This window comes from Agelaius phoeniceus, chromosome 14 (genome assembly GCF_051311805.1).
Source record: "Agelaius phoeniceus isolate bAgePho1 chromosome 14, bAgePho1.hap1, whole genome shotgun sequence".
In the NCBI taxonomy this organism is placed as follows: Eukaryota; Metazoa; Chordata; class Aves; order Passeriformes; family Icteridae; genus Agelaius; species Agelaius phoeniceus.
Window position 1 is genome coordinate 17,018,059 of NC_135278.1, and position 25,893 is coordinate 17,043,951.

At 40.6% G+C, this 25,893-nt stretch overlaps 1 protein-coding gene across 6 annotated transcripts in view; it reads left to right on the plus strand.

Annotated features, from left to right (window-relative positions):
- Positions 1-25,893, plus strand: part of DACH2 (dachshund family transcription factor 2) — a 251,444-nt gene that overhangs the window by 146,630 nt on the left and 78,921 nt on the right. For all 6 annotated transcript variants that reach the window (XM_077185958.1, XM_077185954.1, XM_077185959.1 and 3 more), the window contains exon 3: positions 18,258-18,389. In XM_077185958.1, coding sequence (XP_077042073.1) covers positions 18,258-18,389 — 132 coding nt within the window. The remainder of the gene's footprint in view (positions 1-18,257; positions 18,390-25,893) is intronic.

Sequence of the window (25,893 nt, forward strand, 5' to 3'; positions counted from 1 at the left end):
ACCTGCTTTTTTGCAATTCTTTCTGGCATGGAAGGCCTTTCCTGTATTTCTCTGCCTCATTGACTCTCCATCTCATTTAAAAATCTTTGCTGAAGATACATCTTTTTCCCCTTGCATGACCCTCATAATTTTTATCTCTGTTGTTATTTCAGTATGTAATTTTACTTTTAAACTAGCTGATGGCCCTTCGTTGGAGAAGGAGCAATCAATAAATTATGTGCTGATTGTGTATATTCTTCATCATATTCTTGGATTTCATTGTCCAGACCATAGCAGTTGAGATGTATTTTTGTTGTACTTTTTCACCTTCTTTTGGGTACAGTTATTCTTGGCTTTTAATAATTGGAAGAAAATTAGGTCTTTTTCCATCATGAAAAAGAAAGAATGAAAGAATGAATCTCCACCTGCTAAATATCATGTATATCAATCAATGGCCTTGCTGAGGAAACACAAGCTTGAGCAAACTCAACATGGGTTGAGCAAAGAAAGTGAATGATTTTCCTGAATAATTTTCAGTTCATGTCACTAAATCATCAACCAACAGCTTTTAGAGGTAATAAATTTATATGAAAAACTCACCAAGAACTTCAGAAATATTCCTTTTTGTGATAACAAACTGTTTTGGGGGGAACTTCTATAACAGCTTTAACGAGAGAGGTTATTGAGACTCACCTTGATCCTTCTCACAAGATATCAAGGGGAACTTTGCAAGTTTTTCTACAATTAGTCACTAATAGCAAGTTTGGAGGAGTGAGTTTAGAGAAGGAAAATCCCACCTGGGGAATGGATGGTCAGTTGTGGCAACACAGAGGTTTGAGTATGGGTGCAGGTAATTAAGGAGAAATAATGGTGTCCTTTCCTCTCAGGTATGGACAGGTATTTCTTGTAGATTAATTCTGTGGTCTCATTACATTCTAATTAAGGGGGGAAAAAAAAGAGCAACTGTGCAACTTTGGGGAATTTAAATAATTTTCTGCCCATGAAACTTCAGCTTTTGTGGCAGCAGCTATGTTGCTTCAAAAAGATTGTCAGAACACTTGTGATTAGAAAATTTTAAAAATTTTAAAAAGTTTTAAAAATTAATTTAATTTTTTAAAAAGTTTTAAAAATTAAAAATTAATTTAATATTAAGTAGCTCTGTAAAGTAGCACCACCCATGTGTGAGTTACCTTCCCAGCTCTCAGGAATGGTTGGGGCTGGCACTTCATGCTGTTACTGGATAAGTAAATTGCAATATGTAAAAAAGCAGGAAAATATTCTTAGGTCATCTCAAAGCATGAATCCAATCTCATAAAGATTTTCATTATGGTTTGAGGGATGGGATGTGCATCTTACCCATTTGCTCACACAGACCCTTGCTGCTGACCCATTCATCATCAAATGCACCAGTCCAGGCCAACAGGAATGAGCTCTCCAAGAAAGATAAAGAGCAGAAATCTCAAATGAAAGACATTGTTCTTTGTAGCAGTTCACCTCATCTGCCATCACCTGTAATTGAGATTATCCAGCTTCTCATCTGCCCCTGTACCAAGGTGCTGGGTGGGGAAAAAGGGGTAAGGAGGAGACATAGAATTCATAAAACAAAATCAGGGGAATTCCAAGTCCTGAGTTAAGACAGTGCTGGAATATTATTTAGAAGCCTTTCAGCTATTTCAGTTTAATAATTGTTGAAAAAAAGAGCAAGCAATAAGACATTGTTGGCAAGAGAATGTCAGCCAGCCAAAAACAATCACAAAGAGAGACTACCTTGCACTCTGAAAATGCTGATTGCACTTTCTGTGAAGCCAGCAGCAAAAATATGCTTGTTTTATTTCTTACTTTTGGTAAACAACTTAATTAATTAATCTCTCACTGGCTAATGCTGTGCCTGCAGTGTTGCAGATGAATGTTCAACTATCACACTCCCAAAACTTGGAAGCTGACACTCAATTTTGTAAATGCAGCCCAGCAAGAAGTTATGATGCCTTTTCAAACTCCTTAGCAAATTAAAAGGGCAGTTCTTATGGCAGTGAACATTATTTACTGGCATTTAAATATCCTCAGCAGTGAATTGTTTCACGAGATGTGTCAGTGTATCCAGAGTGAGTTGGTGCCAGTAACCTGTGTCACTCTGGTTGGGCAGGAGTCTTTGCCATGAAAAGCTCCTTCCTGCTTCACAGATTCCATTCCTGGTGAGACAGCAATTCTGTTATTGCAGTGTGGAAATGGAGCTGGTCCCTCTGCTGGAATTCCAGTAGAGTTTGGTGAGGAAGATCTCTGGGTGAGCTGGGTACAGCCTCATCTGTGCCCATCAGGTTTGCAGGAGATGGGCCCAATTCCTGAGCTCTGCTGCTTTGTGATTCTTTACTTGGTTACTGCTTTCAAGGCACATGGCAACTTTTATTGCCTGTTTTCTTTTTTCAAAGTATTGACATGAGAAATCCTGATGAAGCTGGTTTCATTTCTCTCTAGGAGATCATGGGTGAGCAAGGAAAGGGAGCCAAGTTGCTGTTACTGCAGCAGTGCTGCTCTCAGAATTTAGTTTGAACTGTCCCAAAGTGTCTTCAACTTGGTAATAGTACAGTTTTGCAAACTCCTAAAAGTGGATAGCCAAAATATTTATTTTAATGAGTATTTTTATTAAACTAGACAGCATTATTACTGCTACAGATTAAAGACCTATAATGTGACTTTAATACTGTTATTAGATGTTAATGTCTTAGGAAAGCACTTTGAAGATGAAATAGTTCTCATTTACTTTTCCTCATAATTAATCCTAATGTGCCAAGGGACAGCACATCTTTGCATCTTTGCCTCCTGTTCAGTTTGGCCAAAAAGGAAAGAAAGAATCTCTAAAACACTTCTGTGAGTGAGTGAAACTGGAAGTTGTGAGTAAATCCAGTTATACAGATCTCCTTCTTAATGTTCTGTTTTCACTGCATAAAACAAGAACTGGAAGTAGGTTGTCCAGTTTCCAGGGTTTCTGGTAGGAATTACTCATAATAGATTTGTTATTTCTACAGTTTAAAACACCATTTCATCCCATCACTGGTGGTGTTGTGCTCATCATGTTACCAGTTCTTTCAGGAAGGGAAGAATAACTCATTTCCTGCTGGGAGTTTGTTTGCTGCACTTACAGCTGGAGACTAAATATTTTTGTTCAAGGACAAAAATATTTAATCATCCAGACAAGAGTAAAATAACAATGAATTCAGTAAATGTGGCTGCAGGGTCTGGGGGAGTGGGGACCCCTGTGCCCCTCCAGGGTTGGGCTTTGCTCCTGCTGCACCTTCCTGGGCTCCTGTTTTTCACTGGGAAATTTCCATAGATAAAAAGAAAACAAAAGAAAACCTCTCTGTGATCATTTTCGTTCTCTGGCTGTTATTTTTTAAAAGGTGCAGTTATTGATGTCTCTGTACCAGATGGTGTGATCCCATGATGCCTCTTATAAAATGTGATATATAAGCATATACCTCAATAGTTCAGGGTTTGTAATATAAATCAGTCTTATGATATCCTCCACAGGCTGGTCCTTTTATATTCCTACTAGGAACCAAATTAATCAAGCACTATTTTGCTCTGATTTTTGCTTTGTAGTATTTGGGTTTTTATTTGATAGAAGTTAATTTTTATCCATAAATACACTCTTGTTTTTTAAAAAATCCCTTTTCTTGCACAGAACCAGACACAAAAGATTATGAAGCATTTATTAATTTCATTGTTTAAGAAGCACAATATTTTGAAACTTGAACCTACCTGCAGAACAGTTGGAAGACTGAAGATATATCTTCATTTACCATACATCTGAATAACTTGTATAGCATTCTACTAATTACTTTGATTACAATTTTTTTTCTATCCTTTAGCACATTTTTCTTGAGCTTCTTTCTTTGGAAACGCCAGTAACCACAAATCCCACAAATAAATCTTTAGACACATAAGCTTAATTTTATTTGGGAAATATGGGAAAAGCAAGATGCAGATTTGTGCTGCTGGACAGTGAAATGGATGAGACCAAGACCTGTTTTGGTGATGCCCAAATGTGCTGTATAATTAATGTTGTAGGGTTTTGTGTCCTTTGAGGGATGTGCAGAATAGCAAATGTTCATCTGCTAAAACAAAGGAAGTTTTTTTTGAACTTTAGTGGGCTTCATGTCTTAAGCAAAGAGAAGTAAAAATATTCCTGGCTTCAAGAAGAATCAAAGATTTTCAATGCCTGGAGAAATACAACTGAGGAATTCCACACTGGGTGTTGATCATCAAATTGTTAACAGTGGAAGAATATATTTACTTATTTACATATACACATATATATATATAATACAACCCCCTCCATGTGGGGTGGATAGCAGCTTATCTAAAATTAGGTTTACACCTAAGCTAATATCCAGCTTGCTTCCATCCTTGTTTTCTGTCCTTGAAAGCAAGGTATTTTAGCCCTGATGAACAGCTCTTCTGTGCTGGTTTGGAGTTGTCTTCTTAGATTTGTATTATTTTCCTGTCAGTCACTGACCCTTCTGGTTTGAGGCAGGGATTTTTAAGCATAAATCAGGTTTGCAGTGGTGTGGGTCAGTGCTGGAGGCTGGCTGGGATCTGAAGATCAGGGTGTAATTTTTTGGTGCTGGTGAACTGAGCTGCTGAGGAACAAACCAGGTTTATTTGTGATGTGTGACGAGGTCCTGCAGGTAGGGTTAGGACTAAAGGGAGGTGAATATTTGTGATATGTGAGAGTGCCAGAGCTGAAATGCTGCTGGGTGCAGGTGCTCTGTGCCTGGGAGGGGCAGAGCTCAGCTGAGTGGGGCTCCTGCCCTGCAGAGATCTCAGTGGCCCAGGTGGGCTCAGCAAATCACTTCTTGCCTCAGCAGCAGAAATGTGGTACAGAAAGTCATCAATAACAGCAAAAGGTGTAATAGGCCATGTCCTTCTAAAACAAAAGAGGGGAAAGCTTGAGATACTTTCCCTTTTTAAGAGTATAAAGAAGGAAAGAACCTTGGTGTGGTTGAATTTGTGGCTGGAGAGCAAATGGCCGAGGTGGCTTTGGGGTGGAGAAAGGCACTGAGAGAAGTGTGGGGGAACCACCTCCTCCTCCCTAATTTACTTCTAGGGCTTCTGGTGAGATGGGTCTCCTTCCATGATGATAAATACCTGACTCTGTGTCTTTGGAAATATCCCAGCTTTTCTATCAGCTCCTCATCACTGCTGTTATACAGAGATAGAATAATTTGAAAGTAAGAGCAGAAAATTCTTCCCTTTATATAATTTCTGTTCAGCTTCTGAGGACAAATGTTTGCATAACTCAGAGTAATTTTTATTGTAATATAATTTGTGATGTAAATCATTAATTTTCATCAAAATGCTAAAACTGAGGTTTTGAACCCTGGGCTTGGGGCATTTCCTGCCATCACTGATTTTTTTTATCAGGGCTCATGGAACTCCTTTGGAAAGTTTGTGGCCAACCAAGTGGTTTAGAGGTTTCTGCAGTTCTTGTGCTGGCTAATGATAATTAATTTTTTCTAGCAATAGTAATGATTTAAGCATATTGCTTTAATGAGTGTTATCTCATCTTTTTCCTTAATTAAGCAAGTTGTCTTCAGTTAGCAAACACCATTATTGCTGACAAATTTGAAAGTAATAGTTTGTAGATTGTAATCCATTCCTCTCTTAATTCTATTTAGATTACAAATGCGTGTCCCCAAGAAATAATTTGGGAAAGGATCTGATCTGCACTCTTGGTTAGGGACACAGTTCCTTCTTTTAAATTAATAGTCCAAGACCTTTTCTCAGTGCTCTGCACTTTTCCCTGTAATTTCTTGTTAGAAGTACCAGTGGTCCTGATTTTACAGCACTAGTGGACGGTAACTCTTAAATTGGCCTAAAATTAGGAAAATATATTCTTAAAATTGTTTATATACATTTAGCCTTAACAACAGTATTTAGAATTGACCTGACGTCATTCCAGTAAGAAAAAAGCCTGGTCAGATACTTCTGATGTTTTTCCAAATGTTGGTACATTTAAAGTCTTACCAAACTATTGAAACCTTCAACCAATTCATTTTAGTCAGATAGGGCCTGAAGTTGAAGTATTTTATAAAAGCTAAACAATGCCAAACGCATTTGGCTGAGATCAAAACCCAAATCTATTTGTTCTCTTTCATCTTCAGTGTTCCATTTCCTAGGAGTGTGACCTTAGTCAAACATCTATTAAAGTTAGCTTTTGATCTTACTCCCTGTACCAAAAAAAAAAAAAAAAAAAAGGAAAAAAGTCAATCTTTAGAATTTTCTTCCAGAGACAATCACAGTATTGTGTTTTAATGTTCCAGTAGCGTGTGAGTAAATAGGATTCTCTGATGTATGTGATAGAGCAGTGGCTAAATGGGACAATCATTTTTGTGTCAGAGACAAGAATCAAAAGGCAGCATTCTTCAGAAGCTGTTAACTGGAAAAATCCCCCAGGTCAGTGGAAACAGGTTAACTGGTCAATGTGCTGCATTTTTGGGCCCTTTGATGGAAATGCCTTGTAATTTGATAACAGGTAGCTGTTCATTTGGAATACAATTTTCTCTTCACCAGTCACAGCTGCCTAGTGATTAATCAGTAAAGGGGTTAATTTTCTTCTCAAGTATGAGCAGTTTGGTGGCTTTTGAAAGAAGTAAGGACAAATTATTTATTTCCTGAAGAGAATATAAATAAGTTTCTTGGTCATCTTTAGGTTCCTTCACATTAGGGGAGTCTGTGTCACATCCAGCCCAAGGGAAGTGAGTAGGTTTTCTTAAATACATATCAGTTCCTAAACATATGCAGGGGAATAAAATTACAGTTAGAATTTCTATTTAGCACACTGAGCTGCTCAGATACTAATTGATAAATGTCTGTTAGAGCTATTTTTGTGAATGTAGTGCTGCTGTTAGGGAAATGTAAATTAAAGGATATCGTAGATAAATACTGAAAAGATTTATTTTAAAGGAATATCTATAGAAGAAGCAGTATTTGTCTTTTTAATAAACTTCAGAATTGACAGATGTTTTGCATGTTAAGCTTCTAAAACCAGAGTTAAATGCTTACTGGGAATACATTGGAATATTACCTAGGTAACTTTATAATAATGAATTTAGTAATGTGGGAAATACCTGAAAGTAGATTCAAACCACTCAGCTCTAAACAGCTGCAAAAAGTACAATGTTAATATTGAGAAATGGTTGAGGACTGCAGAGTACAATAGTTGTAAAAGAAATGCTTGCAAGGGGTTGGTTATATAATGTAGAATTCTGGAAAAGCAGGATGAAAGTACCTGAAGTATTTTTCTGAGTTTAATAAAAATATCCCAGTACATCTTGGACATCATTTATATTAAATTCAGTTTTATTTTTAAAGTAAATTTATTTCATTTCAATTTTAAAAATCCTGAGAATCTATTTTAAAATCTGAACGTACTTTGACTACTGAAATAATTGCACAAAACCTGAGCTAAAAATGTTTGTTGCCATAGTTCTAGAAGAAATGAAACTGCTATACTGGTGCAAACTCAGGAGTAAAGACCAGTAGAGTTCCTATGTAAAGATTTGCAAGGGCAAAGAGAATATTTGCATAATTTTAGATTACTCAGTGTTTCAATTCAGTAACTAAATTATTCCTCTCCTCCTCGAGCCTGCATTTGGCTTGGAGGCTGGAAGTTAATTCAGCTTGACCAATGAGTAGAGACACATCCTTTAAGATTTTAAAAATGGTGTAGTTCATCTTCTACGTGTTATTTTTATTCACCACCTGGAACAAGAAAATAAGCTTCCAGTCAGTGTCTCAGCTTTGAAAAATGTTCTTTACCTTGCACAGCGTAAAATGGAAATAGCTATTCTGGCATAACTTCATAAACAAAGGTGATATTAACCTATTGGGACTAAATTACTTGTCTCCAGTGTTATTTGTGCAAGTAAATGTGCATGAATAAGCTTCGGCAAAGCTGTAGGAAAGTAACTTAAAAACAGAGAATGAGCAGAAGTAAAAAAAAAAGCTGAAAAAAAAGAAAGTAAAGGTACCCAGTCCTCAGTAATCACATTCCTCACGCTCTGGCTGAGGGATCAATAGTCATTCATTCATGCCCAGAGGAAAACAGGGCTCTCTTGTTCCTTTACCTGTGCCCTGAGCATTCCCTGGAGTTCACCTGGCTCTGCAGCCTGTGGGCAGCCTCCTCATTTTCCCTGTGCCCTTTGGGGCTGCCCAAATCCATCAGCGGAGCCCAGAGCCCGGGGGCAGCTCGGGAGGTGCCGGGGCAGCTCCTGCCGCAGGAATTGGCTCTGCAGGCTGGAGCAGGGCATGGAGCTCCTCCTTCCTCGGGATTTTTGTCCTTTGGATTGTCCAGACCCTGCTGGAGCTGGAAGGAGCTCATCCAGAGCATCTCATTTCCTTCTTCCAGAGGAGGACCCCGTGGTTCTCACCCTGAGTGCCAGGGTGCCGCGGGGTCCTTCTTGCCACAGCCAGCACTGCTGGAAGGGATTTGGTGGCAAATCTGCATTTCTGAGCTCTGTGTGGAGATCAGGCTGTGGCTGCTCTGGGGGAATGTGGCTTTTCACTCCTGAAATGGGAAACAAACCAGAAACCCAACAGGGGTGTTGAGCCAAAAGTGTATAAAGAGATCATATTGTGGCAGTAGGTGGAGTCCTCATGTGAAGAGGTAGAGGTCCCTGCTCCCCCAAATGTTATTTTATTTTACATTGAGCAATTAATGGAGTATTCATCTGGGGATTGGCTATTCCAGGAAAATTGCATTCTACGTATTTTGTCTGATTCCAGTAAGTGTAAATGTGATAGGTTCTGCTTGAGGCTGGAGATCCCCTAATGCCATCCCCAAGTATTTTTCACTGTGAGTCAGTTGTGGGTTTTCAAATGATCTTAAAGCATGAATATTTTGCTTTAATTCAACAGCCAGAATTGCAGAGTGGTTATAGGTCTCAGAAGAGCATTCCTGGAATTTCTGTTCCTAAGAGATGCTGCTTTCAAACTTGAATCTTTTGAGGTTGTGCTAATTAAATGCCGTTTGGAGGGGAGTGTCTGGGCTCTCTCTTTTCATTGCTTAGATTATTGTGCTTCAAATAAGCATAATATTTTTGTGGGTTTTATGAACTGGCTGCAGATTTTTCAGCCTTAAGTAACCAAGAGTTGTGTGTGATCAGAGCTTTCCATTTCTGTTCTGGCAGAGTCCTGAAAATGGCTCATGTGGCAGCAGCAGCATGTAGGGGATGATTCTACAAATTTGCAAACCATACTTAAACAATCCAGTCTCTACCAGCAGTGCTGATCCTGGCACTGTGTTGAGGGTTTTTGTGAAATATTTTAGCCTGATGAATTTATGGAACTCACCATTCACTTAAAGTCCTTGAAATACACCATTTTAAGAGTGTGGATTGAGACAGCTGGGGTGTAGCTGCCATGTGTCATCTGATACAAAACAAATATTTGTGTGGTGTTTTCCTGTCACAAGTAGGAAGTAGCTTGAAATCACCCACAAAGATATCCTTATTCCCACAAGACCTTCCAGCCCAATTAATTTTACAAACTCAAGAGATTTGTGCCAGCTCCAGATAAGCTGTGAGTGATTTCAGGCCTTTTGGTACTTAGCTGAAAGCACTTCCAAAAACTTCTGCCATTTCCCTTCTCTCATTACTGCTTATGGACAGGTGCTCGAAGCTCACAGAAAGTGATGTCATGGGAAAGGAATAAATGGGGAGAAAAAAGAAACAACAGCAAATTCTGATTTCACATGGCAGCACATGCACCATGGCAGACTTCTGTGCTTAGAGAGGAGTAACAGATTGTACATGATCAATATGAGGACTGTGAGGTTTAAGATATTGATAACATAATTTTATGTTCCCAGGAACCCAAGAATATTCTAAAGTGGATAACAGAGTCGTCCAGTCAGAAGCAGATATTGTTGGTAAACACCATTCTTTCCTGTGACTTCTGAATGTTTAGAAATTTGGAGTTAAAATTTTTTTTCCTGTAAATGGAATTTCTTTTGTGTTGCTCTCATGGAGGTAATTTAACACATTTCTGGTTTCATTTTTTATTTTTTTAGTCCTTACCTCACAGAATTGCAATCTTTAGTCTGTGACAGCATTATGAAAGCATAAGCAGATAGTTTGAGAGTTTGGGTGATTATGAACATTAATTTAACTTGGTGAAATCAGAGTCCTTATGCATAAATTTATCACTCTCTTGATGTTTGAAAACACTGCTTAAATACATTCCATTTTTAATTCTTAATTTCATCACAAGTTCCCATTTTGTGTCAAAAAGTTTCAATGACATGACTAAAACTGCATCAGGTCTGCCCCGAGGAATGTGAAAGTTATCCAGGGGTTGTGGTATTTCAGTGATGAATCAATGGCTGCTGTGTCTGGTGTGTGCTTCCACCTTCTGAAAGCTGCACATCCAGAGTGGGGTGGTCAGTCAATCAAATATCCAGAAGAAGGTAAAGGTCACAGTAGTGCAGAATACTAAAAGTATTATGCATTAGAGCCTTGACAAATCATTCTCATGACAGTGATTGTAAAAAAGAGCAGAAAATGTCACAAAATTAATCAATTCTCATGAGACCCACTGTAAGAATCATGGAAAAAAAAGCAGTGTAACCCTCTCAGTGCTTTTTGAAGTTCTGGTTTTCCCATTTCCCTCCGAGAGGGGAAGCTGCAGTTTGGTTTCACACGAGATGCAGGTGCCTTTTTGGATAGGAAGTCAACTGTGAAATGCACAGCTGGGTTTGCTGTGCATCAGCTTGAACAGGAGTGCTCATCTTCCAGATCTTTTAATTTGGGATTAAAATTTCTGTGTGCTTCTAACTGAGCCCCTTGGGTCTAGAGGGGAAATCTGACAGCTCTGGGGTTATCATCGCCTCCTGTGGATGGAGGATATGAAATATCCCAGGTACACTTGATGGAAAATGTTCACATTAAAAAGGTTTCCAGTATTTCAGATGGATATCAGGGAGGATAAGATCAGGACAGAGGTTGTGAGTGGGGTGAGAAGCTTAAATAATAGAGACACATATGGGAGGAAAGCATCTGGAACTCTTCCCATGTTTGAAGCAGATCCCCAGCTTTTGTAAGAATCAGGGCCCTTGCTACTCCCTAAATATGTGTGAAATTAGAGAGTGACAACCTGTTGCTTCTGTGAATTGTTCCACAGAGTAGCAGGGATGTTTTGATGTTTGGAGGTTTGAATCTTGTTTATGCTCATGTGAACTTTTGCATGAAATTGTATTTTAAAGTGAGGTGAGCAAGCACACCATGTTAAACAGAAATTACCAGGATTGCAAAATCAAGCAATGTCAGAAACTCAGACGCATTTGTGCAACGCTAATTCTGATCCCTTGAGCATTTGGCAAAGTCTTTAAATGCCATTGTCAGTGTTTTCCCCAGCACCACTGCCCGGGTGGTGATGGAGCACCCACTGACCTGTGTGGGATGAAGGGACCTGTCCGTGGGTCTGTCCCCATCCCGCAGCTGCACAAGGGGAAGTGACCTGGTGAATATTTAGGGACTGCACAAAGCAGGGCATCAAGTCCCTCCAGAAAAGACTGTGACATTTTCAGGATGACTGGAGCTTCTCTGTGAAAGATGAATTTCTCACAATTCCTGATGAATATGAGTAATACTTGTTTGGATTTTTTTCCCCCTCAGTAGGATTCTTTTGCCATAGTATAATGTTTGACATTTTGAAGTGGTGGTATTTAAAAATGTTAGGCCACTCAACATTTTTTAAGTATTGTCTGAAATGTTTTGATAAGGATCATCTAAAGTAGTTTCTCAACTTTTATTGACTGGTTAGAGAATCCAAGAATCCCAGATTGGTTTGTGTTGGAAGAGACCTTAAAGATCTTCTCATTCCACTCCCTTCCATGGGCAGGGACACCTTCCACTAGACCAGGTTGCTCCAAGCCCTGTTAAGATAAATCAAGGAGTTTGCATTTTCTCTTTTGCTTTGACCATGCAGCATGATAAATACAGAATTTCAAATGTCCTCAGAAAACCAGTTTTTGCTGTCATTTGTCAGTTTTCCTGTTGCAAAACGGGCAAGAACATATTTTTGAGATCTGATTGTAGTATCAGAACAACTGGCTGCAGCTGTAAGAACAGGTGAAGGAAGCTCCAGTGTTGGGATGCGTTTTCTGGCTCTTGGCTGCCTTTCAGCCTGAGGGGTGTCCTGGGTTTCAGCCTGGGCTCTGGGGTGGTGCTCCCACAGCCCAGCCCACCACAGAGCTCCCCAAAATCCACCCCCAGCCTGCAGTGCCCAGTTACTCACCAGTTACTCACCAGTTACTCACTGTTTCCATCCCTGGGCTCTCAGATGAGCACACTGAGGGATATTTTTGTGCCCATTCCCAGGTGGCAGCCCGGGTACCTTCATTGACCACTGGAAACAGGACATGCCCTGGAGCTAAACCTTCCTGCTGCTGCTGCTGCTTGAGTCTGTTCACAAACATGAAAAACATCTGCAGGAACAAGACTTAGGAGGTTTGGACCCATCTCCAAACTGCTTTAAGGCTTTGGGCATTTTACCTATCCAAGAATTCAGTTTCTGTCCTTTGTGTAGTGCTGGGTTTTGCCTCCCTATTTATCACTAAGCAGGGATGATTCATTTCAGCTGGAGAAGCCTTCACATCCCAGCCTGATTTTGAAAATTAATTAATTAGTAAAATTTTGCAGGCATTCTGAAAATGTAAAGCATATTATATGTATTCACTTATTAATTTTAATTAAAGTGAGTGTTCCTTTCCAGTCTTGGAAAGCCTAATTTGTTGGAGGTTTCAGGATTGTTTTCACTGTTGGCAATATGGTCTCTCATACTGACATCTCATAGTACCAGATATTTTATCATTGCTCTTTTAGCACAGCATGCTTGACCCATAGCAGCTCTGAATGCAAATAATAAACAAGCCCATGCACAATGCTTGACTGTTATACTGAAATAATATGGCACAGCTAAACTGGGTTTCAGTTTTCCTTTTGAATATTATTAATTGCAATGTGTTGACTGTTAATTTAATTAAATGTTTTGTTTTAATATAAAACCATTTTTCAGTTCACTGACTCACCATTTCATTTAATTAATTGCAAACCTCAGGATTTGATTACTCATAGTTCTCCTTTAGTTAATTTACTTGTTCACAGTTTTGACAGAAAAGCTTTCAAACTAATATGAAGGAGAGGCACAGTCTGACTAATCAGGAAACTGGAAAAAAATAGCTGTAGCTGGAGTATGAGATTAGCAGACCCTCAGGGTCACCTGAAGAGCTCAGAGCCCTTGTATTCACCATCAAAATCCAATTTTCAGTGCCTGGGCAGTGGTTAAATGTGGCACCCAAGACACCAGCAGCATGTAGTTGAGTTTTGGGTTCTTATCCAACCACCAGGAAGTATTTGCTAAGGAATAAATTGTGACATTACTGGGGGCAAGGGGCACTGTCCCCTGTCCCCTGGTGCTGGGGGTGGGACACAGCAACAGCCTGGGCTGTGACCTTTGGGCCCTGCAGGGAAAATGCTGCTGCTCCTGAAAGAATTCCTGAGGAATGACCTTCAGGAGCCTGGGATGGGGATATGAGAGTGACAATTGCTGAGCTGCTGGGCTGCAGGCCAGGCTGCAGGAGCCTCTCTGGGGTGCTGCAGGTCCCGTGGCTGTGGGGCAGAGGATGGGCTCAGGGGGGCAGAGCAGCCAAGGCTCTGCTCATCTCCAGCACTGGGGTCTGCCCAGGCTGGTGCAATCCCTGTGGAGCCAGCTGGGAACAGCCCTACTTTGGATCCAGAAAAATTTGGATCCAGATTTTCATTGTGGAAATGGTTTGGTTCTTACACCTGAATCTGTTTGTCCAGAATACAACTGCAGAATTTTCCTTTACTGCAACCTGTGCATGAACTGTTGGTTTGTGCATCCTTGCAGGGTTATTTTGGTTATTTTGGTAAATATTTGGTTATTTTTTATAAACCCCTGTGCTGTGCAGCCAAATTTGCCAGAGGGAGGGTGCAGAGTGTCCTGGCTGAGCTGGCTCACAAAAAGCAGATCACAGATGGCAGCTGGAGGTTCTGCCATGCCCACCAGGAGCTCCTGAGCAGCTGGGATCGGGTCCCTGTGCACAGAACACAGCTCCCAATGCCGTGTCTGTGGCAGAGATCCCACCAGGAGCTGCTCCCTGCCAGCCCAGGCACTGGGGATACTGGGGATGCTGGGGATGCTGGGGATACTGGGGATATTGTGGATGCTGGGGATGCTGGGGATGCTGGGGATACTGGGGATGCTGGGGATGCTGGGGATGCTGGGGATACTGGGGATACTGGGGATGCTGGGGATACTGGGGATACTGGGGATACTGGGGATGCTGGGGATGCTGGGGGTGCTGGAGATACTGGGGATGCTGGGGATGCTGGGGATACTGGGGATACTGGGGATGCTGGGGATACTGGGGGTACTGGGGATGCTGGGGATGCTGGGGATGCTGGGGGTACTGGGGATGCTGGGGGTGCTGGGGATGCTGGGGATACTGGGGATACTGGGGATGCTGGGGATGCTGGGGATACTGGGGATGCTGGGGATGCTGGGGATGCTGGGGGTACTGGGGATGCTGGGGATACTGGGGGTACTGGGGATGCTGGGGATGCTGGGGATGCTGGGGGTACTGGGGGTACTGGGGGTACTGGGGATACTGGGGATGCTGGGGATGCTGGGGATGCTGGGGATACTGGGGATACTGGGGATGCTGGGGGTACTGGGGATGCTGGGGATGCTGGGGGTACTGGGGATGCTGGGGGTACTGGGGATACTGGGGATACTGGGGATACTGGGGATGCTGGGGATATTTGGGATACTGGGGATACTGGGGATGCTGGGGATGCTGGGGGTACTGGGGATGCTGGGGATACTGGGGATGCTGGGGATACTGGGGATGCTGGGGATGCTGGGGATGCTGGAGCAGCGCCAGCCCCACCGTGGGGCTGTGGCAGCCTTGCCAGGAACCACCACCCTGACTGTGCCAGACTGCTCCTGTGCTCTGGTGCTGTCAGGGATGCCCCTGTTTGACAGCAAATGTCCACAGTTTATTTCCTGGGTGCTCCTGACTGATCACAGCTGGCAGAATTTAACTGAAGAAAGGAGAATTTAAAGTGTAAATGGGCAGGAAAAACCAGAAGCTTTGAAGTATGGAATCCAGCACTTGGGTTTTCCTAGCAATCCTTTTTTGGTTTGTTTAAGGGGAAGTAGAGGGATGGATGTAGATGTTACAGCAGTTCCCAGGACATTTTTCAAAGTGAGGTGCTCTAAGTGAGATTCTGCTGCTGATAATGATTCATCCAAGAGGATGGAAATGATTCTTCAGTTCTTTGTGGATCCTTAGGTAAGTCAGTTGAAGGACGGCCCTGTTCTCCACAGCTAGCCCAAACTGAGCCAATTACAGAAAGGAGTTTTATTAGGAGTTAAATTCAGTAATAGCTCCAGTAACATTATCCATGGTGGTAGCTAATTGAAGATTGTGCCAATGCTGCCTGTTTTGTTTTCTGAATCATTTCAGTCAGCAGCACCCCCTCTCTGCTGAACCCATTTGCTTCAGCCTGAATTTTGTGATCTCTCAGAGATGCTGAAGAGTTACTCCATTGTTTTTAAAGTGTCTCAGACAGAGTATTTGACTTTCAGCTCTAGAAGTTACATAGACTGGGGAGTGAGTGAGTGAGGGAATAAAGACTCTGCAGACAGATTTTGGGGATAATCTCAGCTCTGTTTTCAGGCTTGTGCCTGGCTGTGCAGGACCTTGTTGCTCTCTGCTCTGGGGCTGTGTTTCACTCCTGAAACTTCAGCTGGAGTGGAGTGACTTTGGTGTGGCAGATGGCACAGCAGAGTTTTCTGATCCATCACTGTGTCTTGGCTGGTGTCCTTATGGCAGCTGTGTCTGCTTAGGGAGCTCAGAAATGCCTGACAATAATTACCTTTAATTTCTGTAGGCCTCGTTGTGGTGATTTGGGGACTGTGTTTGTTATTTTCTGTTTGTTCCCTGGTACCTTTCTGCCTTCATTGCACTTCTGGTACAACTCTTCAGTGGAAAGTTTTGGGGAATTTTTCTTTTCTTTTCTTTTTTTTTTTTTTTTACAGAGAGCCCTGGATAATTTTTTTTCTCTTGTCATTTCTCTGAACATTTTGCTAAAGATCTGAATTTTCTTCCATTCCCTATTTACCTCCTTATAAATAGTTTCTTTACTGTTTTACATATTTAATTAAATTTCATGGCTTCCAATCTATATCAAGAACCTGTGTAAACACTGACCCTGATGAAAACACTGGAATATTGGTTTATCAGTGCATCTCTGGGTACATACAAATGATAAAATGTTGGAAGAGAAAACTCCATGTTCCAACACTATATTTTTGTAACCATTAAAATTTATGTGAATTCTTTGCAAATGGATTAAAAATAGAAAGTGAAAAGGTGCCTGGAAATCTTGAAAACAGTCAATTCCTCAGAACTGTGATGATGCTTAGTTTTTTGGTTTTTTTTACTTTCTGAAAATAAAGTAAAACTCACTCAAAGAGCAATCCTGCTTCGTTTCCCTAACAAAAAAAAAAAGTGAAAAAGTTTGCAGACTACTTCATCTTCTCCAGAAAGTGTGTGGAGAGTTTTATCATTGAAGATGTATTCTGTGATGGATTAAGTGAGAGTGTCTGAGATAAAAACAGGAGTTTAAACATCAGGATTTTGTATCTGCGTGATGAAAAACCTGTAGCATTTCTAAAAGAACTTTAAAGGGCGTTGAGAAAAATGTACAGTGTAGTTGTGTTTTGTGTGAAGTGAGGGCTACATTAAATAACCCAAAAGACAGAAATATTGGTGATGATCAGAATATCTTTGCTGAACCTGACCCAATTGCTGTATCCATGTGTGATGAAAGGTGTCCCTCTCCATGCAGTCCTGGATTGCTTCCTTTGTTAAACCTTTCTGAAATAATCAGAACTTTGTGCAGCCCTTCAGAGCAGCAGCAGAGCTAATCTGAATGTCAGATTCTTAGCAGCATTTAAAAGGGTGTTGTCATTTATGGATAGGGTGTGGAAATTATTAGTTCCCTTTAATCAGTATCTGAATCTCTCAGTAAGCAATGCTTTCCAGAAGCAGATTATTTAATTCTTGTTGGATGTATGATATTTTAGTGGGTTCCTAGAACAGGCACCACCACCAAAAAACAATGGGTTTTAATAAATGCAATCAGTGATTTTGTGGAACTTAGTAGCAAATAATAAAAGCAAGTCCTGCTGTGCTGAAGGGAAGAATAAACCCATTTAATCCATAACTGAGTGAATAAACAGTTGTACCTGTAGAGATATTTTTGGCTTTGTGCCTGTATCTCTTGGATTTTCCTGCAAGAACCTCAGATTATTTTCAATCACATCTTGCCCAGAATAAAAGTAATTTGCTACTGTCTGGAAGAAAATCTGATTCTTTATTTAGTGACCAGGCCAAAATGATAAAACTTAAAAACTTCACACTTAAGAAAAAAAGATATTGGGAATCTAAATAACAATAATAATAAAAAAATATAATTATTGTAAACCTGATGTTACTCTGCTTACTCTCTTTTACTACTGGAAATTAAATGTGTTTTAGTAATTTAAAAATCTTCTACCAATACCTCCTTGAATTCTGGGAATTTCTGCAGGTCTTAATGGTCTCTTAAAAGTGGGATTGATTCTGTAATTATCCAAATAGTGTTTTTCTACACATTTCCAATGTAATGTTTTCATGTTACAATAATATTAATCCAAACCAGCAAATTCCCAAAAGGACAAAAAATATTTGGATGCTTAATAGAACAATGAATGCTGTAGTATTACATGTTAATTTGCTTTGAACTGTTGAAATTAAGGAATCCTGTATCTTACTCTGCATGTGGAAATTTTGTTGCAGCTAAATAAGTCAAGCAGAAAGAGATCAAAGTGACAAGGTGATCAAAGTGACGGGAAATTATATTTAAAAGTATAATCAAAAGGGATACCATTAAATAAATATTTCTTTGTGCTCTACATGTTAAAAAGAAAAATAAACATGAAAGATTTTTTTTTTTTAAATTCTTAGAATGGTGAAGTGGCTTGACTTTCAAACAAAGATGGTGTTCAGGGATAGCTTTACTTAACTGGACTGAGAATGACCATTGAATTTATGGGACTTTTTCTTACAGAAAATGAATGTTCAGTTCATACCTGCAGTGCCACATTGTACAATCTGACACTGCATATTGTTCATTTAAATTTTTCAGGTCTGACAGCTGCTGCCATGGCAGAGGCTATGAAGCTACAGAAAATGAAACTTATGGCCATGAACAGCCTGCATGGAAGTGGGAGTCAAAATGGAACCGAGTCAGAAAATGAAGAGCTCAATTCTAATGCAGGTAAGGGATGCTGAGCTGCCCTGAGCTGCCCTGGAGCTCTCAGCACCTGGGTCTCAAATTCTTGGGCTCTTGTATTTTGTAAGCTTTGCCCCACCAGTGCTAAATCAAAATTACTGCTCCATATTCCTCCAGTTTTCCCAAGAGCTCACTTCTGTAATTGTTTGAAAAATCCTGGTGAAGAATTATCACCATTAGGGCTGGATACAGACCTTTTAAAGGGCCCCCTAAATATAAATATACCTGGAGTAACAGAAGATTTCTCCATTGGCATTGTCACTGTCTGGAGTTTTCCAGTAAATGATGGAAGGTTTCCAAAGGGCCAGGCCAGGGAACTCCTGAGTTCCACAGGTCATTGGAGAAGGGCAAGGCAGGGAATCCTCCATCACCAATTTATGGCTTTTGTGCATTTTGTTCTTTCCTTGGATGGGTGTTGCAGAGCCCAGCTGTGCAGGGGGTTTGTGATAATCCTTGCCTGGGGCTGGAGTCACCTTGGCCAGGAGGCCCTGGCATGGAACACGTTCATGTGCTACATAAACATTGATACAGGTTTGAGATAAGCTCCCCAAACTCCATAAACATTAATGTAGGTTTGAGCTGAGCTCCCCAAACTCCATAAACATTAATGTAGGTTTGAGCTGAGCTCCCCAAGCTCCATAAACATTAATACAGGTTTGAGCTGAGCTTCCCCTGTCCCAGCTCCCCAGGAACAGGGTTCAAAGGTGAAGTCAAAGCAGATCCTTTGAAGAGGAAATCTTTGTTTATTCTGACCTCCTTCCAGGTGAATAGAGGAGATTTTTACTTGGTCATTGTAGGGAACCTGGAACGAGATGGATCCATTTTGTCTCTGGTACCTGTCACAATAGGGGCAGCTTCCCTTGGCCTCACTTCTTACTGCATCCTGCACCCCTGGCCCTTGGGGAGCAGATTTTGTTGGTTTCCATTGCCAGCTGAAGAGGAGGAGAGGCTCAGAGTGATGCCCATGGCGTCCCCCTCTCCCTTTGGCATTCCCTGCTGTGCTGCATGTGCATCCTCCCAGCTAAATGGTAATTTATTAGACCAGTAAAGCAGCAGCTGGGAGGTCTTAGACTCATTTTCTAAAGGAATAACTTTGAATTCATGACAAATTATGCACAAAGCAGTCTCTCCAAGAGTGGTATTGCCTTTTGCTAATTTTGTGTACTCATCTGTATTTGAAGAAATCTGGCTTCTAACTCGTGCATTAAACCTTTCCCCAGCTTCCTGTTCTGTGGGATGTGTATTTCTTATTCACCTCTCAGACCCTAATCAATTAGTGCACATTGAATTCAGAAAAAAAAGCACTGAAAAATCCTATTTAGTGGTTGTAACTAAAATAGTTTGCATAAAGTTCAGAATGAATTCTGAAAGTTCGCTGGATGCCAAGAAAAAGGACTGAAGATGGAATTACTATAGAAAAGTAAGGAAGCTTCATACAGAAAAGATGTAGGGTTGGTACGGGGGTTTTAAAAGCTGCTGTACAAAAGTTTAATATTCAAATTAATTCAAGCTCATAGTTTTGTGTGTTACCTGGAAGGGCAAAATTTGTGTACCTCATGTGGGGAAAATCTCCAATAATGTGATTATTTTAGGTACCACATTTTAGGTACCACCATTTTAGGAACAAGGAGCTTTTTAGGGACTGTCACATCAGCCTTTGGACAGTGCATCAAGGGTGTGCACTTTACAAGGGAGTTCTTGTGGTTTAGCAATTCAATGAGTTCCACAACCAGCTCAATGCCAATTTAAATATTTGGAAAAGCTCCCACTGACTTTAGTTACAGTGGGACCCAAGAATAAGAGTGTGGTGGCAGTTCCATACAGATCTTTTCTCAGTTCTTTCCCCTTTTCATTGCCTGGTGCAGTAAAATTGCCACAAGCAAATTTTCTGGCTCCAGTGCCAGTGTTGCTTGCAGAGCAATAGGTCCTTATCAGAAAGAACTAGTATAAATCCTATTAAAAATCCCAATTTCCCCTTTTTCCAATATGTGTAACCTGAGTTCTGGGATAATTTTTTTAATGAATGGATTCCTCCTTTATTGCTGGGTCACATTACAAAGATTTACATTGAGTAGGATGTGTCAAAATGGAAAACCACCATGAATAGAGGGAAAAAGGTGCATTTCACCAAATAAAAGAACTGAACAATTATCAAACACTCACTACAGAAAACTCCTTGGTGTGGCATGAAAAGAGTGGGAATTTTGGTTAGAAGTTAATACACAGGTTGTAACTTTGATCTGCTGTGAAGGGAACACCAGGATAATTCTGTGTGCATGAAACCTTCACCAACTGTTTGCTTTGCTCCAGACTTACAGGATAAATGACTATTAAAAATAAAATGGGGATGTGAAATGAGGAAGAAAATTGAATTTTGATTTTTTTTTTTACTAAGAAGAGGTAGAAAGGAACAGAGCAAAGGAGTCAGAAGCCTCATAAGTGAGAAAAACATTTTATTTTAGGAGAGAGACCTACAGTTTCTTTGATTTGAGGTTGTGTTTAATAGCTTCTGTAATGGCTGCAACATGACTCTGCATCTAGATTTCAGCATGAATAACAACCTGTTCGTGTTTCATTTAGCTCCAAATGAGAAATTCTGTGTTTTATTGTTTTAGGAAATTAGTCTGTGTACTATTGCTCCTGGAACTTTCTAATTAATCACTAAAGGTTATGGCTGTGGAGAGTTTGTGGGAAATAGATGTCTGAATGATTATAATTGTAGCTGTCAAATCAGAAATATGATTGTACAGAGCCGGGGACCTTTCGCTTCCTTTGATGTTTTTTTTTCTTTTTACAGTAACAAAGACTCAAAGAGTTGCAATTTTATTTAAAACAATCAAGTTGGGTTTTTACCTCAGTGTTACACATTGACTTCCTACAATGCCACTAAATATTTCACTTTTGGATATGTGCCTTCTGCTCGTCCCACAGTCTGATAGATGAGTGGAATACTCTCTTTTTGCTGTTGTTTATTTTAAATTAAAAATGTAATTGAGCAGTATTAAGTCCTAAAGCTTTATTGCCAGATCTTTTTGCAAGTGTGTCATTATATACAGGCCATTAGTACAATAAAAAAAAGTGTTGAGGATGTCTTGGCATATTCATCTCAATCCCCATCTGTATCTGGTGAAGTATGAAATAATTTTGGGTTTGCTTCTTACTGATGCCTGGCCTGTCACTTCTACAGTTTCTTCCTCTGTGCATCATTATGATGATGGAAGCTTCTAAGAATTCTCTGTCTGAAGCCAGAATTTGTCCTGTCAGTTTAAAATCTGAACTCTTAACTCAATTTAACACGGCCAGTGACTAATTCCTCAGATATTATATTGCTCTCCAGCAAATTGCAGGTGTGGAATTGAACCTTGCAAATGTGTCTAAGGGACAGGGGGGTAAATGTGCCACTTCTTTGCCTGCTTCTACTCCAGCTGGTTGTTTTTTTGCCATCAGGTCCTACCTACCTCCTTTTCATGATGTCACCATAATCTCAGTACTGGTGGAGTTTGGTACTGGGATATTCTAAATAACTTATTAAAAATAAATGCTGCAAGAGTTAATACTGAAAATATAGGGGGGAAAATTCCCCCAAAAGTTTAATTTGAAGATTTTTTTTTAATTGAAGCAATGCTTTAGTTCACAGTGCTGTGAAGAATGCTGTTATACATTGGAACATTGATGTCCTCCTTCCACTCTCTCTGCAGAAGAGAAAGAGATTTTTTTGCACCTTCCTACTCATCATATGAAGTGTTGAAGCAAAACTTCTCTGGCAGTTGAAAATCTCCTCTTTAATCTGGCACTGGAGCCTCTCTGGCCCCACAGTCCAGCTGACCTGGGCTGGCTCTGGCTCCTCCTTGGGGCTTGGTGTCCCTCTCCATCCTCGGGTGGGATCAGGGCAGGAAGGCTGAATTTGGAGAGCAAGGTGGTTTGGGACAAAGGAGCCTGGATCTGGGAGAAATCCATCCCTCTGGAATCTCACATTCCCAGTGACCATAAGGCTTTAGTGATCTGTTCCTCCTCCTTTGGCTCCTCCAGGTGAGTCCTTGGAGAGGACACTTTTTGCTGGTGGCACCTGAGGGTTGCCAGGAGTGGTTGTGGCTTTTCTGCTCCTCTTTGGAAGTGAGGAAGGGCTGGAGTGTGCACCTGGAGCTGCCTCCTGCTCACTCCCAGCCCAGCCACACAGCCAGATCTGTTGTTCTGTAGAAATGAGATAAATAGAGCAAAAGCTCCCTGGTTGCGCAGAGGCGTTGAGGAAGATGAGCTCCTTCATCATCGTGCAGAGCTGAAATCAGGTGAAGTGTGTTCTGGAAATCAACATGCCATTGCTTAGGGGGATTTGGAACTTAGCTGGAATCTGAGCTTTTCTTTATGGTGGCATGGCAGCAGGTGATGTGTACAGTGTGAGATGGGGTAGGTGGTCAAACAGAGACTGGGGGATGTCACCTGCATGTCCCTGAAGCTGCCTGAGCCAGGAGGGATCAGAGCATGGCACTCGTGACAGGAGCTGTGTGTGCAGAGCCTCAGAGCAGAGAGCAAAGCAGGTATTTCCTTCTGGTGGCTTTTGGAGGTAGCATGCATGATTTAAGAAATGTGTTTTGCTTTCCCAGGAGAGATATCAAACAGTACTAAGTGTTTCAGTGGTATTTCCTTAGGAAGTCAAAATGTTATTCTGTATGTAGAGGCTTGTTGCTTAATTTCCAGACAAGGAGCTAAGTTAGGCAGAAAAGAAAGGAAAAACACCCGAGCTTTTGGCATATGAGGATCAGAGAAAAAGCTCTCTCATAGAAAAAAAAAAAGTGTTATCTTTTTATCCTTCTTTCCCTTCAGTACCTGCCATGCAGTTTTCTCACAAATGCAAACATCCTTCACAATCTGTTTAAAAAACCACAAATACATCACTCGGAGGAATATTTAAGGAACCATCAGGAGGGAAAAAACTCATTGGTTTAATGGAATGCTGTCAAGGAAAATCAGCATCACAAACGACACAGGGGCAGAATTGATACTTTTGCACTGACATGTTAAAAGAAAATCCCATGCATTATTTAGAAAACCCAGAAATCTGTCAGCTGTATGATTGCCGAGTTAGCAGAAGCAGGAGGATGCTGCTCAAGTTGAAAAGAAACGCGTAGGCACAGATCCATATTGTAACCTTTCATGTTCTCCACCCACCATGAATACCCAGCTATTACACGGTCAGCATTTTTTAGTTTTTCTCTTTTAAAATTTTCAAGTGCTTGAAAAGTCAAAAGAGGTAGGTCTTTTCTCTAAAAAGCAGGATGCCAAGGCTGTTATTTTATTGTAAGAATGTAAAAATGACAGGACCAGAGAACAGGTTTTTTTAAATCCTTGAGTACCATGTAGATTTCATGAAGTAATTTTTCCTGTTGTTAAGGGAAGTATTTTTGTGTTACTTGATCAGAGAGTTATGCATTTTCTGAAATAGTTATGAATTTCCTTAAATTGTCCTTTGGCCAGGAGGGATATGTGCAGTCTTGAAGCAAGAGAGAATTTAGCATGTTTTGGTTTTTGTGCTGTCTCATCGAACAACCAGACTTGACTCCAGCCCAAGCAGACACGTTAAAACATTTTATCCTAAAAACTGGGGCCTCAGTGCTATTTTTGTGGGTAGTACAAGTGCTGGTGATGGTGAGGATGGAGGTGGGAAGGTGAGGAGGCACAGAGGGAATGTTTGCCCCTGTTGTGGGACAGGATCTGCACAGGGAGTTTCACCCAGGGAGATTCAGGGCGTGGTGACACTTGGTGATTTCAGGATGTGCTTCCATGCTTAGCCTTGAGTTGTGCTTTCATGGAACTTGGTTGAACCCTCATGGCAGCGATGGTGAAGTTTATTTGAGCTTTTTCAGTGAAAGTGGAGGGAAGGAACTCAAACCTTCTCATGACATGGGGGCTTTAAAAAGCTTTCCCAGTGCTGCTTGTCAGGGAAGCTCCATGCCTGGGGAGTGACAGGAGCAGGGAATTCCCTGTGGATGGTGGCACTGCTGCCTCCCTGGGGACAGGCACTGATGATCCTGGGGGAAGGGGTGGAAGTGCTGTTGTATTTTCAGGATACAGCTCCTCAAGCATTAACCAGGAAGAGAAATGCTGTTTGTTTTGGGTCAGTTGTGCCTCGTTTGCACTGTGCTGTTTCCTCTCCTGTTCCTCCCTAATGGGCTCCCTCAGTCATCCCAAGAACCCAGTCTCCATGTGGGAAGCTTGGAAATAAGATGCAGATATCCATTTATTTGGCAAATTGTGGGTTTTTGGATAGTGAGTGTCAGTGGATATTTTGTGCTGTGTTGCCCCAGCAGTGGGCAGGGTTTAGTACCAAGAATTTCAGGGGCTTTAGTGAAGCTCAGTTTCAATGGAATGCAAAAATGAATTTTTTATCTCCAAACTTACTTTAAGGTCCCATTTTAGATGCATTCTTATGCAGTTACCTATTGAATGCATATGAATAATTTAACTGTGTTTTTTAAAGTATCCATTTAAATTTGAACATAAATACTTTATAGTAAATGTAGATAATGATTCACACATAGTTGTTGACACATCAGCTAATATTTACATATTTGGATTGACTGACACCCAACTCTGAGAAATGTGAAGTAGCTCTGGCTTTAGGTTTAAAACTAATAAAGGATATATTGTCAAAACTCAGAAGAGTTTTGAAAATGAAATTCTCTCCGCTTCTCTGTAAATGAGGCATCTTTTTCTGTGAGAGGAATTCTCTTTCAGGTTTTCCATACTTATCTTACACATGATGAAATTAACTGTGTTTATAAAACATCCTGAGCTAATGTAAACTGGTTTAAAGATCAAGCAAATTTAGGTTTTATCCTTAATTGGGTTCTTTTTAGAAAAGTTGGTATTAACTCGTGAAGCTCTGCGTTGTGTGAATGCTTTTTGAGTGGGTAATTCCCAAGGGCATATTTTAAATGGACTCATGACAATTAGATATTAGATACTGCCAGGTGTTTACAAATGGAGAATATATATACACTTGTAAGTTTACATTTCAGCAGTTAAGCATCTCATATAATCTGTTTCCTTGGTATGTTTTGGTTGTTATTTTATTTGAAGTCAAAGAACTTTTGTTCCTCTTTTTCCTCGGAATACTGAGGAAATACAGATTACTGTTGTTCCTTTTTTTTTATTTTAATAAAGACAGGATTCCTTACAATGATTTCTAACTTTTGCTGGAACAAATCTGTAGATTCATACCTATTAAAGATTCATATCTGTTAAAAAGCCCTGCCTGCCACCAAACCAAATGCCCCTGGGTGCACACGGCGTGATCATAAACAACCTCTCCAGATTCTTGCCATATCTGCTAGCAGAACTAAGTGCAGCAAAAGATAAACTAATGACAAAATGTAAATGCTATGGCTAAACGGAGGAGAATTGAGAGCTTTCACATGTCTGTCACCTTTCAGATCCTTTACAAATTTATAGTCTCAGAGTGCAGAGGTCTAAATCTTCAAAGCTTGAAAAA